General features: G+C 34.8%; 1 protein-coding gene across 2 annotated transcripts in view; it reads left to right on the top strand.

Moving 5' to 3' along the window:
• LOC149798664 (cysteine protease ATG4B-like) overlaps window positions 1–18,815 on the top strand; it is a 73,230-nt gene that overhangs the window by 38,221 nt on the left and 16,194 nt on the right. For both annotated transcript variants that reach the window (XR_016421010.1, XM_089957508.1), the window contains exons 7-11: window positions 1,442–1,521; window positions 5,109–5,365; window positions 5,804–5,882; window positions 12,933–13,072; window positions 17,274–17,436. Coding sequence is in view for 1 of the 2 variants with exons in the window: in XM_089957508.1 (XP_089813634.1) it covers window positions 1,442–1,521; window positions 5,109–5,365; window positions 5,804–5,882; window positions 12,933–13,072; window positions 17,274–17,436 (719 nt within the window). In the remaining variant the exon portion in view is untranslated. The remainder of the gene's footprint in view (window positions 1–1,441; window positions 1,522–5,108; window positions 5,366–5,803; window positions 5,883–12,932; window positions 13,073–17,273; window positions 17,437–18,815) is intronic.

Below are 18,815 nucleotides of genomic sequence, written 5' to 3'. Positions count from 1 at the left end.
GTGCTCAGCATTAAGAGGTTAGTGTTAGAACTTGTCAGCCTGCTGTCAGGATAATGCGACTGGGTGGGACATGATGGTACATGCCTGCAGCATGATGCCTCAGTGCTAGACGTCACTGTAACTGCCACACTGTAGACATCATAGCAGTATACTTGAATTTGTTTTTTAAAGCTATATTAAAAATCCACAAGCAGATGTTGAGGGATTGGTGTTAAAAAAATAATCAAATTTTTCATTACAAATGAAATTTTTTAAGAGGTGACTAGTTGTCAGTGAGTCGGATTTACACACAGAGAAAATAAACAATAGAAATTTTGGTTAAATAAATACAAAAATAGTTTGAAATAAATTTGGATGTTGACAACTTACAATTGTGTAATATAATCTATAATTTATTAAATACTGTACATGTATATGAAAAATCCTTAAATTCGAGTATAGGTTAGAAAATTCATGTATTATTCACATCCCATTAGAAAACACAACAGATATATATTTAAAAAATGGTAGTCCTTGTTTGATCCTATTGGCAACAAACACTTGTCACTAAACAATTCACTGTGATATTCATTGTAGCCAGTAGCATATGGCTGCATATTTGCTGTTTACATGCTACATATGCAAGTACTTAAATTGGCCAAGGTTTTGGTTTGCCTTAGACAACTATCATTTTGCTGACGCTACCAATGGGGATGAGGCTTTTCATAAACAATTAGAAAACAAAGGATTTGTTCAATCTGCAACATAGGGCTTCTGTCAATAAATACATATTTATTTTTTATCTCGCTGTCAGCATAAGTATGACAAATTTGGTAGTAACAATAGCCCACAGGCCCAGGACTTTGCATTTTCATTGATATAGGCAGCATGTTAACATAAGTGATGTTCATATATGAGGGTAGTACTCCACAAATGAAGGTTGGTAGAACTTACACAAAAATGGAAACAATGTATCTGTTTGTAAACACCCACAGTAAACAACATCGACAAACACTTCACTTTCTGTGGATGGTATTTAATTTACCCATAATATTTTCAGATTATTTAAATCAAAATAAACTGATACAGTTATCGTGTAATGAATACACTCATGAAACAGATAAACAGTGCATTCCATATGCGCATTTCTAAATGGTAAAACACATGAAAACGTAAAAATATTTGAATTGGTAGTCAGTTTTTTTTGTACTGCAAACACCTAGAGTTTTCAACATTACCCCCAGATTTAAGAAATTCTATTTTATGTCACACTTAAAAGATGGTCCCTGCTCTGCATGAATTGAGTTTTCAGTAAAAGAAATTATTGTTTATTAGGCAAGTATGGGCAGTAATTACTCTTGAGATAGCACTGTCTAGTAAAGGTCAAGAATACTTAAATTTTAAGCAAATTTTTCACTCATAATAATGTATTTATGTTACATTTTTGTATTTTTTTTTACAGGAAGTTAGTTGTTTATGATGAATGGAGTTCATTAGTCATTCATGTTGCAATGGATAACACTGTGATAGAAGAAGATATAAGTAAGTTGACTGTGTCTGGTTGGTACATCTTGGTAAATCTAGTCATTAGAATATCATGCACCAGACCAATAACATGTCTTACTCATATACTAGCCAATTACATGTATTACTTGTACACTAGACCAATCATATGTCTTATTATACCCACACCTAATAACATGTTGTACTCATACAGTAGACCAATATAATGTCTTGTACACCAGACCAAATAACATGTCTTATCATGTACCAGACCAATAACATGTCTTACTCATACACCAGACCAATTACATGTATTATTATATGCTTATTTTTTTCTCTGTTAACTTTACATTGTCAGAATTGTTCAGTATTTTATGATATTGCACACCTTCATATTGCACTCACATGCTGGACATGTTTGCCCAATAGTGTATTTGGAACTACTTTGTAAATAAATCATGTACACTCATGTAGCAGATGTTTTATGTTTTGGTTGATTAAATTTGTTTCTGATTGAACTAAAGCAGATGTTTCGTGGACTGTCACATACCAACTGCTTTGCTACATTCACGTTAACTTTTTTGATACATAGTTTCAGATTTTGGCAATAGACACCAGATTTCATAAAATTGCTGGGTACCTACAAATAACATGCAAGTTACAAGGCATAAACTGTCTCCTTTAGCTGGTAATAAGAATGGCCAAAAATATACTTACAGCTTTACAGCCTGAATTTCCTCAAAATGTACTTTCTTAATTCTGCAAATCCGAATTACATGAGCCATGTCATGGGTTCTCAAGCTTGATTACACATTTTGAAATTGTACTGTAATTTCGACTATATTCCAAGTGCAGTTACATCCTCCTTACTGCACTCAAAATGAAATAAACATTAAATTCCATGGAGTCTTTTTGATAATTGCAATTGAAAGACTTCATATTTTTCCCACATTATGATTTCAAATAGTCAATGACAGAACAGAAACACACTTGCAGATGTCAACACGCTTCTCCCTCACTGCTTTAATCCGGTGTATTTCATGTACAATTTGCACAGATGAATCCAGTCCATAATAAAAAAAATTCATAGAATCAACAAAAATACCAAAATCTATTCATTCCAGATCAAATGGAAAAGTTGTTGCAATGCGCATTCATTTGCAATATGACTCCAAATTTCAATTTTAAATAGACAAAAATGCCATTTTCTTTCAAAAGTTATGTCTAGCACACGACTAAGTTCAAATTTATCTGGGTGGAGTTATGTGCACATTAATAATGTTGCTGTTGTGTAATGATGAATCTGTGCTTGTGTATTTAGTTTGGAATACAGCATACATTCATTTACTTTGTTTCTTGTAGACAAAGTGTATCATGCCTTGTACACCAGACCAATGACATGTCTTACTTATATACTAGACCAATATCATGTCTTGTACACCAGACCAATATCATGTCTTGTACACCAGACCAATATCATGTCTTGTACACCAGACCAATATCATGTCTTGTACACCAGACCAATATCATGTCTTGTACACCAGACCAATATCATGCCTTGTACACCAGACCAGTATCATGTCTTATTTTTACACAGACCAGTAACAGATCTTCTCATATACAGACCACTATCTTACTTGCACACCAAGCTAATAACACATCTTGTCATACGTCAGACCAATATAATGTCTTAATTGTACACCTTAGCAATAACATGTCTTACTCATACTCCAGACAAATAATATATTACCCACCAGACCAGTATCTTGCCTTGTTCACCAGACCAATATTATGTCTTATTCACCAGACCAATAACATGTCCTCTTCATACACCAAACCAATAACAAGTCTTACCATAGATCAGACCAATAACATGTCTTATCTTACATCAGATCAGTATCATGACTTACTCATACACCTGACAGATAACATGTCTTACTCATACACTAGACCAATATCATGTCTTACTCGTACACCAGACCAATAACGTGTCTTACTCATACACCAAACAAATAACATGTAATATCATACACCAGGACAATATCAGATCTTGTATACCAGACCAGTAACAGGTCTTGCTCATACACAGACCAGTATCATGTGTTTTTATACACCAGACCATTAACATGTCTTACCCATACTCAGACCAATTACATGTCTTATCACACACCAGAGCAATGACATGTCAGCCTCCTGGAGATGGATCTTTGAATGGATTTAATAATATGATGGAATACAATATAGCATCTCTGTTCTAAATATCCTTTAACTTAGGAAATATACATCTTGTTGGATGGGAAAGATCATCATTTTACTTTAAAGCTAGGCTATACTCAAATAAATAAACACTTTGAGGAAACAGTCTTGATGATGATAACTTATTCATAAAATGTGACTAATACAAATAGGATGTATGTTTTTTCTTGGTGAGATGTTTATTACTTGCATGCATGGAAAAAAAACTAAAAAAGTTGGACCTCAATAAAGTTGGGAATGAATTAATACCCCTCAAACTGAAAACCCTTGGGACCCAAAGAAAAATTGCTTTACTGAGGTTGTTGTGAGTGTTGAGAGAAAGATATATTAATATTTTGGTCTTGGCTTGGCTAAGTCATTGCTATACAGTATCATTCTTTTTGTCAGATTAGCAGTTGAAACAATGCTTGTTGGCATCACTATTGTTTTCAAATTAGTGCTTGTAAAATTTCATTTTCTTTATAACATCTGATGCAGTAAGTGTTCCAATGCTGAATTTTTTACTCAATTCTTTAGTGTAGGTTTTGGCACAGATTAATACTTATTGACTAGAATAATTATATCCTGTATGAATATTTTAATTTTACAATGCTTAACTGGTTTTTCAGAAATCTTGCTGTGAGTGAAGACAAATAGCAGTTATGACCATTTAAAAACATCTATGTTATGATTTTTCTCCGTTTAAAATATTTAAGTCAATCTGGCTTTTAAATTACTGTTTATTTGTCTTTATTAGCAGAGCATCTTCAGTGAAGTCACTTGCCTGAATAAAAGAAATGCTGTATTGATTGTAAATAGAAATCAACAGTGTCAATCACAATTAGACAATAAGATGATAAATATAATCTTAAATGGTTTGCCTACAAACATTTAGACATTTAATAATTTACCTTAAAAGCTGGCTATTTTCTATAGTGCAGATACTTCAGATTTGCCAAGTATCAGCCCTGATCTGTGTCAGTATGTGTGTCAAGTAATCTTTTAATGTTGCGTACCCTTTGGGTCTTTTTCTGGGCCCTTGTCTCACAGATAAGCCTGCTACTGTAACAGTACTTGAAAACTACTTATTTTGCTCCTGTGTGTGTCGGGAAGTTAGCAGCTAAAATATAGAAGTAAGTTCTGGTTTTATGATTATTTCTTTTAGCATAAAACTGTAATTTTGGGAGGAAATTTTATTCTGTATTCATAGTTGAGAGGTTTTGGTTTACTGGGGGAAAAAATGATATTAAAGAAGACAAATCCAGGACTTGAGTGGATTCCAGTATACTGAGTTTTCAGTTTTGATGAGTGTGTATCATCCTGGTCATTTAACTGTTACTTGGCTAATTTGCAGCATTAAGTGTTTTGCATCTTGTATTTCTTTTTTAAAGGATGTTTATGTAAACCAGCAGAATACCAAGATAGGTTGGATATGAAAGAAATTCATGGAATGAAAAAACGAATGTCAAATTCTCCAGGAGCACAGCTCATAGACTGCAATAGTGATAGTGCATCTTCATATGTGAACTCTGGTATATCAGTACACAAGAAGGAAGTAGATAGCACAAAATGGAAACCTTTGTTACTTGTAATTCCACTCAGACTGGGATTGACAGAGACCAATGCAGTATATGTTGAGAGTTTGAAGGCAAGTGTGAAGTGTTCTATTGTAGTACCTTTATAAATACTCCTTTTTCGTTTAAGTTGATGTAAAAGTAAATAATTTAATCCATTCCTTTAATATTTTTTACCATGATACTTGGAAATTCATGAATATGTTATACTGGATAATATATTTATAACCTTTTAACGTTAAATTTAGATCTGGAGGAAATCTTACAGTATTCATTATAAGTACAGTTATTTTCACCACATAAAATACTCACTTTGTAATGAAATAACTTTTTTTTAAAAACAGTTTGAATTCTTTTCTGGCCATATTGAACCTAAAATTTGCCACCTTTTTTCAGTCTGGTGCTGTGAATTATAAGTTCTTGGTTTTTCAAAATATCTTGAGAAGTTAAGAAAAGTTTGCATGGTTCATGTTTTGCATAAATACATCCTGAATTTTGGTATTTCTTTCTAGTGTTGTTTGAGTTTTCGTCAGAGTGTAGGTCTTATTGGAGGAAAGCCAAACCATGCACACTGGTTTATAGGCTATGTTGGTAAGTATGTTTATGTTATCTATGTCAATATATTCTCTCTGAACTTGAGTTTCAGTTAAATTTTGTATAATTTTATGAAAGCTTAGTAGTATAACTACTGGTATCTTAAAAAAAAATTATGATTCATCGTTGTAAATTTTAATGAAGGTAGCTTATAGACTCTGACAATGGCAGTATGTGATATTTCGTTACACCTTACTGAAAACTGGTCTAACTTAACTGAATTGACTGCGTTACCTGATCATATTACATTAGGAGAACTTAGAAACTACCTCTGAAACCAGCCCTTTTGTAAATATGTCTGAATTGTTATGTTGACAAAGGGAAGCAACTCTAACAGGTTAACTCCCCTTTCAACTTGCTAATTGATTTCAATTGAACCTGATTGTACCCGTTTCACTTTTGCTATCTTGCTGTAAAAATGTCCTCCACAGAATCATACATGCCAATCATTATGTTCTTTTGGCATAAATCATTGTACTTTTATTCACCTAAAGACGTCCTATACTCACCTGTACCTGAATTACACTTTTTGGGGACCACTCCGGTGGCCTAGGTGTTACAGCATCTGCCTCGGAAGTGGGAGGTCATGGGATCAAACCCCAGCCGAGTCATTCGGAAGACTTACAAATATGGTACTAACAGCTGCCTTGCTAGGCACTCAGCATTAAGAGGTTAGTGTTAGAACTTGTCAGCCTGATGTCAGGATAATGTGACTGAGTGGGACATCATGCTACATGTCTGCGGCATGATGCCCCAGTGCTAGACATCACTATAAACTGTCACACTGCAGACATTGTAGCGATATGACTGAAAAATTGTTAGAGCTACATTAAAAATCCAAATCACACACACACTTTTTGAGTACATAAAAAAATTCTGAAAATGAAGCAATAAAGTCATGTTCATTATTTTTATTATTATCTCTGGAGTCCTACAACTCATATCAATTTGAGAATATTCTAAAAAGTAGACTGCTGCATATGAATAACATACAAATTACAGTTCTCCATTGTAAACCTTCATGTACTTTTCTTATTTTCTATTTATAGCAGCTGTATGTAGCTCATTAAAAAAAAAACAGATGGGTTCCTTCACTTTGAAAACTTGTCTTACAGATTTATTATATTTTGATAATTTATTTAGGTAGCAGACCAGTCTATACTTCAAAACAAATGGTGCCTTATGTTAAACAAAAACATCATTATCAACGTGACTCATGGATTTATATGATTAAAATATGGGAGGAGAGGGATTTTTTAAACTTTAAAACAAGTCAGATCAGAAAAAGGACAAATCAATAGCACTTTACAAAATTTGAAAAGAAGAATATGAAAGTGATATAATACAGCATTCACACTGAGCACACTGTCATCCTCATTGCAGAATTTGTCGACTTAACTGTATGATTATTCAGTGAAAGTTAGACATGTAGGCTAGTTAAAAACTGAGTGATGTATATAAATAATTTTAAGTATGTTTTGTGCTTGTATTCTGTTACTAATTCACATGGATTTTCCTAATTTGTGACAAGACCTTTAACCAGCTGCATTTCCAGGTTAATAGCAAAACTAAATATACATTTTTCAATATTTACTGTAATTATCGCATGCATTGCTGTTTTGCCACTCATATTAGTAATAATTACACTTATGCCACTCTAGGGGTTGGCATGTATGTAGAATCTATTGAATATTATACTGAAATTTCATCATTTTTGTATTATTTTCAGTGCTATAGTAAGTCAAAATGTGGTTTTGCATAGTGTTTTGAACAGTTTGTGAATTCCAGTGAATTTATTCATATTTTGTGCAATTATCATACCATTTATTACTGTAACATGTGATTATAATAAGTAACTTTAAATTCCACCCAGTAAGTTTTGGGTGCTGTATTTGTGAACTATTACATTTCTTAGTCCTTTTGAAAACACAGTGTCATTTATTTCCATTATTTATATTTATTGTGTGCACTTGTTTGTTCCTCTTCATTATAGAGATGACAGCCAAGTGCAAAAAGTGTAAATGATTTAACATGTGAAGGATGGACACAAGACATATCTATATATACAATTACTCATTGGCATACACATGAATGTGTGTGCACTTTTGTTAGAAATACTTGATCCAGCGTTTTAAAAAAGCAGCTCATAGGCCACAAGAATGAGCCAGTACATCAAAGCAAGACATTAAGCATACACCTCGTGTCCAGATCGTTGATTAGTTTCAAGTTTGATGTTGATCAGACCTCTCTACCCCCAACCCCCATGCACATGCAGAAACCGAGCCAGAACACAACATACCCTTGAATCAGTGAACACACTGTACCCTTGAATCAGTGAAATCATTGATTAGTCTCGTAGGTGATGTCAAGATGCCTTATCCACAACCCTGTGACGATGCAGGACAGTGTCAGAATATACTGGATCTATGAATATGGTAGAATTGTTGGTTAATCGAATGGATGTTTTGCTCTCCGTGTCCCATTCTGATACAGAAAGAGAGACAAAACATACTATATCCATCAATACAGAAAGAGAGACAAAACATACTATATCCATCAATACAGAAAGAGAGCCAAAACATACTATATCCATCAATACAGTAGAAAGCACTGTTGATTCCAATCAAGCATTGGAATCGCATATGATCACTATGAGTCATGGGCTTTGATGTTGATATGTTGATGAATTAAATGGTGTTTATATGTGGATAAGCCTAAGACCCCACCAATAGTTCATGAGGGCTCACGAACAAAGGACCATGGTCAAAGTTTGTCACTAATATTCTGCTAAATCCTTCGTACTTGACTTCATGATTCTGACAGTTTTCATGTAACTGAAAAGGTCACTAGCAGTTATTGCTGTTTTTCTATGTACTTTCTCCCATTCAGTTTTCCACTTTGCTACAGTGTCGAATTAAGGAAGTGAAAGTATTAGAGGCACAGGAGTTGACCATAATTTTCATTGCAGTCTGCTGTCGAAGAGAATGAATGACTGCTGCCAGAGAATTTGTAGTTCTTAACAACAGCATGTTTTTCCATTTTTTTCCCAATTTCATGGCCAAGTGAATTGTAGTGGTCATAAGCCCATATTTTCACAAACAGGCCTTCAATCAATCATCAGTGATACATCATCAAACACACCCTCTGAAGACCTACCTGAGGTACCAGACTGCTTTCTTTTCATCAGCCTTAAACCAACCATTCTTGGAAATGATAGGTAATCCAAACTGTCAGGGTCTTCAGATTTTGTCACCTGAACCCGTCCACTCTCTACTTCCTACCTTTATCTAGTACCTCCCAAGCAGTCTTTTAAAGAAGGATGTCTTTACACAAGAAAATCCAGTTTTCTCCTTGAATAGGGTGATCTAGATGATACAGAAACTGCATGCACAAGGCTGCTTCTTCAGAACATTTCTGGCTATGAAGTCCAATGGCAGTTGAAACCTGCGATAGAGAAACGATGAGTATGCAGTCAGTCTTGAAATGTCAGATGTGTACATCTTTTTACTATAAGGTCCGACTCTAAGCCCTTAGGCGTTGGATGTCTGCTGCATAGACAGTGACATTCCTGCATGACACACACAAAAACATTCAGTAAGTTTGGTTTTTGGTTCAAGACCTCATTGTGTGGTTGATAATAAGTGTAGAGATGTCAGACCTTATTCATTCTCAATGTTGCGTCCATCTAAGTACGGAAACCTTAATACATATCATCTTGGTGTCTTCCTTCCTAATGCATCAAAAACGTATCATTCATGCATCAGAGAGGCATCAGCCAAGACATTGAGTTAGTCCTTCAATAAGACATTAGACTACATCATATTCTGGTTCAGGATAACCTTCATGGAGAAGGCGACATTCCTAGTTGGAAATACACAAAATAAAGCATTCGGTAAGTATGGTTTTTGGTTCATACCATGAACAACTTTGCCTTTTTCATTTATGGTGCAGAGTGGATAATCAATGCAGAAACGTTAGACCTTATCCAGCACTGATCATATCCCAGTGCCTGAAGTCCCAGACTATTCATTTTCGATGTCGGACAAGTAAAATTTTCTAAACCACTAGTCCGGGACAAGTCCCTTTTTCCTATTTCAAAATGAATTGGGCAAGTGCTAATTTTCATACCTTAATCACTTTACCTACCTTTATCAGGCCATTCATGCCCTCTGGGAATTCCTAATACTTTAATCCTGTGAACATACAATAAGTGGTCATTGATAATTGTCCCATGTGTGCGAATTCTGTTGCTGCTTGACTGTGTATTGGGCTAAATGACCAAATTATTGCCCAATGAAAACAGTTAAAATAAATTGGTCTAATTAATTAGCAGGATTTAAAACAACCTTGTGTTTACACAAGATATGCATTGTAGGATCACCCTTTGTTTTCAGTCAACCAAATAATGCAATGAAATTATTGAAAGGCACATTACTGACATAAGAGTTCATTTCCATTATGAATGGAACAAATGATAGTAACGAGTTCGTATTGTTTTTTTTATTGAATATAGAGAGGATTAATTTCAGTTTGTGATATTGTGTTTGAAGAGATGATGTCAGTTACAGAGTAGTCTGTGTTTGCATTTGAACAAAAGAATTAGTATATTCACTTTATTAGAAGTTGTTGTTGTTGTTGTGGGGTTTAACGCCATTTTTCAGCACGATAGGCTATTCATGGCGGCCAGTATTAATGGTGGAGGAAGAACCCGGAAAACCCCGGAAAGAACCACCGACCCACGAGAAGCTACTGGCAAGCTTTCTCACATGCCCACATTGGCTGAATCTTAGACTCGAACCGCCGCAGACAGAGGTGATTTATTAGAAGTACATGTAGTTGTCAAATAAGGTGATCTTTTCCAGTTTAGATAAAACAACTTTACTCAGTTATTTTTGCAAAGATGGTCATAAGGAAAAAGTGAGAGAAGGAAAATGCATATAAACTTAAGGTATAGCTGTAACTCAGTCTGAAGTAACTATTTCTTCAGACTCCATGACAACAAATAATAACCAATATGGCACAACTAGAAGACTAAAAAATTTCAGTCACACTGGATTGATAAGCTTGAATATTCTGACTGGATGAAAGATGTTTTTTTCAGCTATTGCAAACAATATCCCAGGCTGACATGGGTTGGATATTCAGACAGCATACTTGTCATTGTAACTGTTAATCAGTCACATCTCATGACAGTTTTGAACCTCATAAAGCCTGTAGGGCACATTATATGCCTGACACTAGACAGCATACTTGTCATTGTAACTGGCAGTTCAGGATTTAATCAGTCACATCTCATGACAGTTTTGAACCTCATAAAGCCTGTAGGGCACATTATATGCCTGACACTAGACAGCATACTTGTCATTGTAACTGGCAGTTCAGGATTTAATCAGTCACATCTCATGACAGTTTTGAACCTCATAAAGCCTGTAGGGCACATTATATGCCTGACACTAGACATGTGCAGAAAACCCCTGAAGTTGGATCTGCTAACACTCCACTTGGAAAGGACATTTTCAGATCAAATTAGAATGACATGTAACATAAAATAAATGAAGAACTATCTTGAATGCAGCCTACATCCTAGCCCAATATGGAAAACCATCTTCTGATATGGAAACGTACCAGAAGAACAGTGATAAAATTGGTGCTAATTAAAAGAACAGACCCAGTGCACAAGACTTTGATCTGTCTATATATATATATATATATATATATATATATATATATATATATATATATATACACACACACACACGTGTATATATAGACCTGATAAAAAATAGTTCAGGCCTTGGAAGAAATAAGTTTATTGTACATTATTTCTTTTGCTTTTTTTTTCTATGGACTGAAGTGCATACATCTAATCAAGTCTGGGTGAGGGAGTGACATTTTGGGACAAGTGAAAATGTAGGTGGGACCAAAGAATTTTCTCAAATTTCTTGTCCTGGACAAGTCAGTGGGGAAAACCTTTGGTCAGCCCTGCCGTATCCTTTATAAACATTTTGTCCATCTAGTTATGGAACTCGAAACACATTATCTGGTCCTCTTGATTCCAATTGCATCTAGGGGCTACTGGTGGCCAGTTTGTCAAAGGTGCTCACTTTATGTATGTATGGGTCCAACATCTTTATGTACCTGTCACTAAAGGCAAAAATCGAGACATAACTCGACAAGCGCTGGCCACACAACTAAAGGAAGTTATTACATCAGCATGCTCTTAACTGTCATGGCATCAAATACACTAATGAATATTTCAGCCCATGAAAAAGGTAAGCAACTTCCATGGGCCTGGCCTTGACTGATAGGCATGCCCAGTCTACGTTCTCTAGTTTCTGTTGGTGTGACATGGCCACACTAAGGACAGAACTGAATGTCATTGGGTTAGTTTTAGCTGCACAGATAGTGACAACTTCCCATTCATGAAAGCACAACTTTAGACACAAGCACAAATTTGTCACTTACACTGGATTCACCTGGGAAAGTTTGTTGGTGAGACAATAATAAGTGCAGAAACCCATAGGGATTGCCCACACACGTGTAAACAAATTGTCCATCTTCTATATTAAACTGTCATTAGCAAAAGTTGTCTCCTTTTAGAAGAGCAATCTTAATCTAACTTGGTGACACAGATAGGATACTTAGCTTTTATTATTTCTCTTATCAGTTATCCTTATGTTATCAGAAAACTAATTTCTTTTAGTTAATTATGTTTCTCTGATAATACTTACCTAATCACATTACAAATAATACTCCACCCGTCCATGACAACGTGTACATTCTTGAAAGTTTCACTCAGTTAAAAGCTGGTATATCTGTGCATAATGTTATCTTAGCAGGTAGAAATGGGAGTTAACCTGTAAGAGTTACTTCCCCAAAGAGAGAGAAACTATCATGTTTCCATTAGGGATGGATTCAGAGGTAGCAAAAAAAGTTCTCCTTATTTAATGAGATCCCATAAGTATTATCAAAGAAACATTGTTTATGAAAAAATTCACTTTCCCAAACCTGTTATTTAAATGTTACATTTGTTTGGTTATTTTTCAGGTGATGAGCTGATTTTCTTGGACCCTCACTTGACTCAAAATGCAGTAGATATAGATGAACCAGACAGTACAGATGATAGCTTCCACTGTGACCATTCTAGCAGGATGAAAATTTTAGAACTTGATCCATCAATAGCTTTGGTAATTGGGGTTCTGATTTAACGTCATGGTATGAAAAAAAGAGGTTATTTCAGAGACACATGCCCAAGTAAAGTTTGCAGAATTGGCAATGGTTTATTTGTTTCATATGATTTAGCATGGGCAAAACATTAGTATTACCAACACTTTCATTGACAGTGGCATTGGTGTTGTTAATAATATCTAAGTTTGGCATTGAAATTGTTCTGTATGAACATTGCCAAACCATTGGCATGCTCAGTAGCACACTGCAGAAGCTGCCCCTTCATATCTATGCAGGTCAGAATTTTCTCTATGGCAAGGTTATTTGAAAATCTTGTTTAACCCTCTCAACGCTTCTGACAACTTAAGCATTCGAGGATTAATAACTACTGCTTACACTGCCAGTTGGTATTCTGGTCTCACTTTTATATTACATTGTGACAATCTCTCTGATGGAGATCAGATATGAAATAAATGAAAATATTGGAAATTATTGTCCAGTGAACATAAATCAAGAAGAGAGGGAGCATTTAGAACCAAGATAGAGGGTCATTGTTGGTAATAGCGACAACAGTGGGGAATGAACAGACTTGGATGATGATGATGTGTATGGGTCACCCAGGATTTTCTTGTGAAATAAGCTATATCTGATCATAACATTCACCAAGTTTCGGAATGTTTAGTCCCAGCTTGAGTATTTGTTGGTTCAGGAACACTTCTTGAACATTTTCTTTTAATTATTAGTGTATTTTCAGAGAAAAGTAAGATGTATGAATATGAATTCTCACCTGAAGTAAGAGACTGGCTCAGGTCCACTTAATGGTTTTGAACCTATGCAGTGTTCACTGAAATAAAGGCCTTTTGCTGCCTTTTGATATTTATGGAGAGTATGAAATATGATGACTATTTAAATTTATTCAAGACATGATTTATAAGAACATCACAGTGGCTTAAACACAAGTTTTATTTAATGTTTTTAAAAAATACTTTGAAAGTGAACTTTAACCAACCTTTTTGATTTACCTGTATAATCACCTGTGTGAGACTAAACTTGCTTATGAGCATATTTTCACAGACCTGAATTTGTCTTCTTTACAGTGATACCATATATATATTCCTATCACAAGAAATAAAATGTTTATAAGTCATTGAAGATATGTTTCCTACATTATGAAATATCTTGAAAGTTACTTAGTGTTGAATGACAATCTTTCCCAGCCAATGTGGGTATGTGAGAAAGCTTGCCAGTAGCTTCTCGTGGGTTGGTGGTTCTTTCCAGGGTTATCCCGGGTTCTTCCTCCACCATTAATACTGGCCGCCATGTATAGCCTATCGTGTGCTGAAAAATGGCGTAAAACCTTACAACAACAACAATCTTTCCCTTGCATTTATTTGGTGTTGCTAGAGTTCAGTTTTCATTTTAATAAAACATTTTATGGTCATAAGTCACAAACCTGATATGGAGAGATATGATTCCTGAACTGTAAAATTTTGTATCAGTACATCATTACTCATTGTCTTACCTGGCAAAGTAAGTGTCATTTGAATTTGTAAGTGTATTTGTATCAGGTAGAGAAGCAGTTAGCCTTGTTTTAGCCCCCATTTCATTTCAGTACCAATAAACTAGGGCTTGGATCAATCTTCACTGGACACAATTTATCTGATAATAAATACATATTAATCTAAGCTAATAAAAAAAAAAGTTCAACATGCACAGTTAAGTAGAGCAAAGTTTACATGTTTACATAAACTTTTATATAAATTTTAATAGTTTCTCTTGTTTCTAGTGATACATCCTGTTGTTTAGCACATTGTCATATGTCTCTTTGAGATGTTATGAGTTTCACAATAGAAATAGTTCTTTTATTTGAAAGGGTGTGTTTTAAGTCAAAACATTTTTGATTCCATTGAGTAAGAGTCAAAAGTGTACCTTGAAAAATTCTGATTTCATCCAAGAAAAGCGTTGAAGAGATCTGGAATTTTTTGTTTTAGAGAGTGTTGGAACCCTGTTTTAAATCATACAGATCCAAGAAAGGATTGAATCTGTTACTTGGTTTCTGGACTGCAAGCATCACTACTTGCTTCAATTTTATCTGGGTGGGGTTTAACTGCTCTTACCCCATTTTATAGATGGGTCAAGCCTTCCAAGTTAAAATATGCAGTACTACTCTTGTTGGGTCTAGCTGTGTAATTGATGTTGTAGAGTTTGCCGAACAAGTTAATTAACACTAATGTGTTCACGGTAGATATGAGTATACACAAAAATATCATCATTGAAACTATCTGTGTTTTCCATGCCTTTTTATGTATTGGGCACAAGATGACAGCATGATGTGCCTGTATTGACCAAACTAAAAAGCATGACTTCAAACTGAAATAGACCGTTTGGGGCTAGGAATGATGTTAATGCATAGGATAGGTATTATCAGTGATGGGCACTTGCCTATATCCTTTATTGAAATCTTATTTCAGAATGTATTGGTATTCTGCCAGTGTTGAAAACATCCCCTCAATATCTGATCAGCGCTATGGGGGATGAATGTGAGGAGTTTAAGGGTAGAGTCACATCTGGGTCTAGCATTTTGATTACATCCTTGTTGATTGTCTCCTGTGCATTAAAAGGTGTTGGATAGCCTTTCATTCTGATTGGTTCTAATGTCATTAAATTCATACTTTATTAACCATGTATGACCACATTTCCCAGTAAATATATCTGGATACCTGTTTAAAATTGCTGCTATTATGTCTATGCTGACCGCATGGTAACTCTAAGCACACATTGACCTCATCTTATCCTTTTCTTTTCCTATCCTGATGGGGGATTACAGGGCTATTTCTGTAGTGGGATCTTGCATTAGTTTAACTCCTGACTCATCTTTGATGACCTCAGTACATATTATGTTCAGTACCCCTTTTTCGGTTACTTCTTATGTCCTCTCCATGTACCAGTTTAGCGTATTGGCATGAAATATTCTCAGCCAGACCTATGTGTCTGTCTGTAGTTTATTTCACTCTTAACCTGCTTGACCTCATAGGGCCCTTTCTCATTGGACCAGTAGCTTGTTCCATCTATTAGCGAGAAGCACCAACACTAAATCACCTATGTTGAATTTCCTTTTCCACAGGTTTGAATATTTTGCAACTGAACTTTGAGAATTTGTTGTGTGCCATCTAACACATACTCTCTAATCTTAATGCAAGTTGACAACTATTGGTAGTGTTGTTTTTTTTTACTTCCTCATCTGCAACATCACCCTACCATAGCTTGCACAGAATCTCCTTATTACCATGAATTGGCCTAATGTATACAAGTTTGATTGGCAAAAATCCAAAGTTTTCATATGGTCCCTGGTTTTATGTAAACAAATTGCTTTGAAATAGTGCACACATCTGACATAGCATTTGTTTTCAATTCTGCAACATGCAGTGTGTTAAACAATTTCATCTCATAGATAGTAAAAAATAATACAATATCATTTACACGTACCTCAACAACTGAAAGATTGCTTCCATAACATGGACACATTTCTGACAAGACATCTAATGTATAGTGATACAGAGAGTTTGGGCTGCTACAGTCATGGTCACATTTATGGCCAGAGAACTTGCAGTAGAACAGGTTCAACACTGCTGGTACATTGTATGGGCATCATGAGTGAACATAAATGACTATTTCTAAATTACCATGGTTAAAAATAATACACCTGCAGGCAACTCTGTATGCAGCAAGGAACCCCATCTATATTTTCATTAATATATAATGCATTGGCCTTTTATACATGCACTTCAAAGACATTAAGCATCTTTTATTAGAAGTAAATCATCAGTGTCTTTCAGGGCAAAAAAGAAAATGATGCTTCCCTTGTAAAAAGAACATGAAATATGTAAAGCACTGTTAAATAATAAGCAGTGAAATTCAGAAAGCTGGTCAGTATGAACAAAAATTTCAGCTTATTGTGTAAGCAGAAGTTAAATTGGCGCCCTAAAAAAGACTAAGTCTGGCTTAATGTCATAATCGCAAGTAGAACTGTTCAGGGTTGCTAAGTCATTTACTGCCCCATCCATTTACACTTAAAGCAATATTCCAAACAATTTTACCTTATGTCTTTTCAAATAATATGTTGGAGTGAATTGAAGGTAGATGTGATAGTAATTACTTAGCTTTTCAAAACTACATCTTTCAGAAATTCTGTTTTAATTGTACACTATTTTCTAATTGCAGGGGTATTTCTGTGAAACTGAGGCAGATTTTGATGACCTCTGTCTGTCCATTCGCAAGTTTATCATGTGCCCTGGTGGAACAGTCATGTTTGAATTGTGCAAAACAAGACCCCGCCACTGGCCGCCTTATGAGCCTTACACTAAAAAAGGTGTAAATACTTCAGGTATATTTACATGCTTATTGGAATTGAATTGAATCATTAGAAACCTCTGCCAAAGCTAACATTTACTATGAATTTTAAAAAAAATCTTCATGGGTACCAGTTTTTAAGTTTTTGTAAAAATATAGTTTTGTTGCTACCTAAGTTAATTGTCCAGGCCATCTTGGCCATTTACAGACATTGTGGCAATATGACTCAAATTGTTAAAGCTATGTTAAAAATCCAAAAATACACACACACACCAGGCCATCATAGAAGTTTGACATCATGATCAGTTTGGCTTCCATGAATGTTTGTGTGTCCATTCATCTACTCTACATTAACTTCAGTGTTAAAGTTTTTACTTTATTTCAGCATCATTCTGTCCTATCCTCTTAATGTTTAGAATATAGCTTTGGGGGTTGGGCTCAACATGCAAGCCAAGGCCAGCTTCTTGTGGACTGGGAAATGTTTTTGTTGTCTTACTGTATGGATAACTGATGAAAAGTTTTTTCCTCTCTGTTTTACACATTGGAAGTCAAAATGATGCAGCTTGAAATGACCAATATACTGTGAAGTATATTGCTCAAGGAATACAAAATTTATAGTATATTTTTTAGGTTGTGAATAATTGCCAAAAACTTAAGTGGGTATATTTTTTAAGGTGTTAATATTTCACCCATACCAATCAAAAGTCTTGTTGAATAGATGAAAACATATTAACATTTGTTTCCAATTTGCTAAAACACATCCATGTGCAATCTCTGTGTTTGAAGAAGTATTCACAATAGATGTAATCAAAATGAGCAAGTTTGGGGGTTTTCCCAGGCAATTCATGTGAAATTAGTTTAGATATATACTGTTTTATCTGATTTTCATTGTACGGTGAGCAAAATTACACTCGTACTTGTAAGTCTGAATTCTACGTCTCATGGAGAAATATATATCCAAAACATTTGCAAAACTAGTTTAGAAGGTGAGTTGATTTAATTATGCCATTTCTCCATCAAATTCATTACCTAATAACATTACATTAGGATAATCTTATTTGATATCTCCAAAGCCAGCCATCCTGGAAAGATGGAAAAGTGTCTTTCTGTCTGTATAGTATATAGACAAAGGGAATAAACTCTTACAGTTTAACTCCCCTTCTGCCTGTTAGGTGGCTACCATTATATCTGGTTTAAACCAGATTTTGCTTTCGCTGCTATATGCTAAGATGTCCTCCAAACAATCCAGTTAAATTTGATAAATTTTTAACTTCAGTCATTTTTTTTTCAGTGTGGTACATTAAATCAAAAGGTTGTATATGGTGCATACCCGACTTTTGTGAATTCCAGTGAATATTCTGATATTTTTGCAGTTATACTGTTTATTATTGTCACATGTGATTTAGACCAGTA

The sequence above is a fragment of the Sinohyriopsis cumingii genome, chromosome 5 (assembly GCF_028554795.1).
Source record: "Sinohyriopsis cumingii isolate HCF-2022 chromosome 5, ASM2855479v2, whole genome shotgun sequence".
In the NCBI taxonomy this organism is placed as follows: Eukaryota; Metazoa; Mollusca; class Bivalvia; order Unionida; family Unionidae; genus Sinohyriopsis; species Sinohyriopsis cumingii.
Note: the sequence above shows the minus strand (reverse complement) of the source record. Positions and strands in the feature narration are given on the sequence as shown.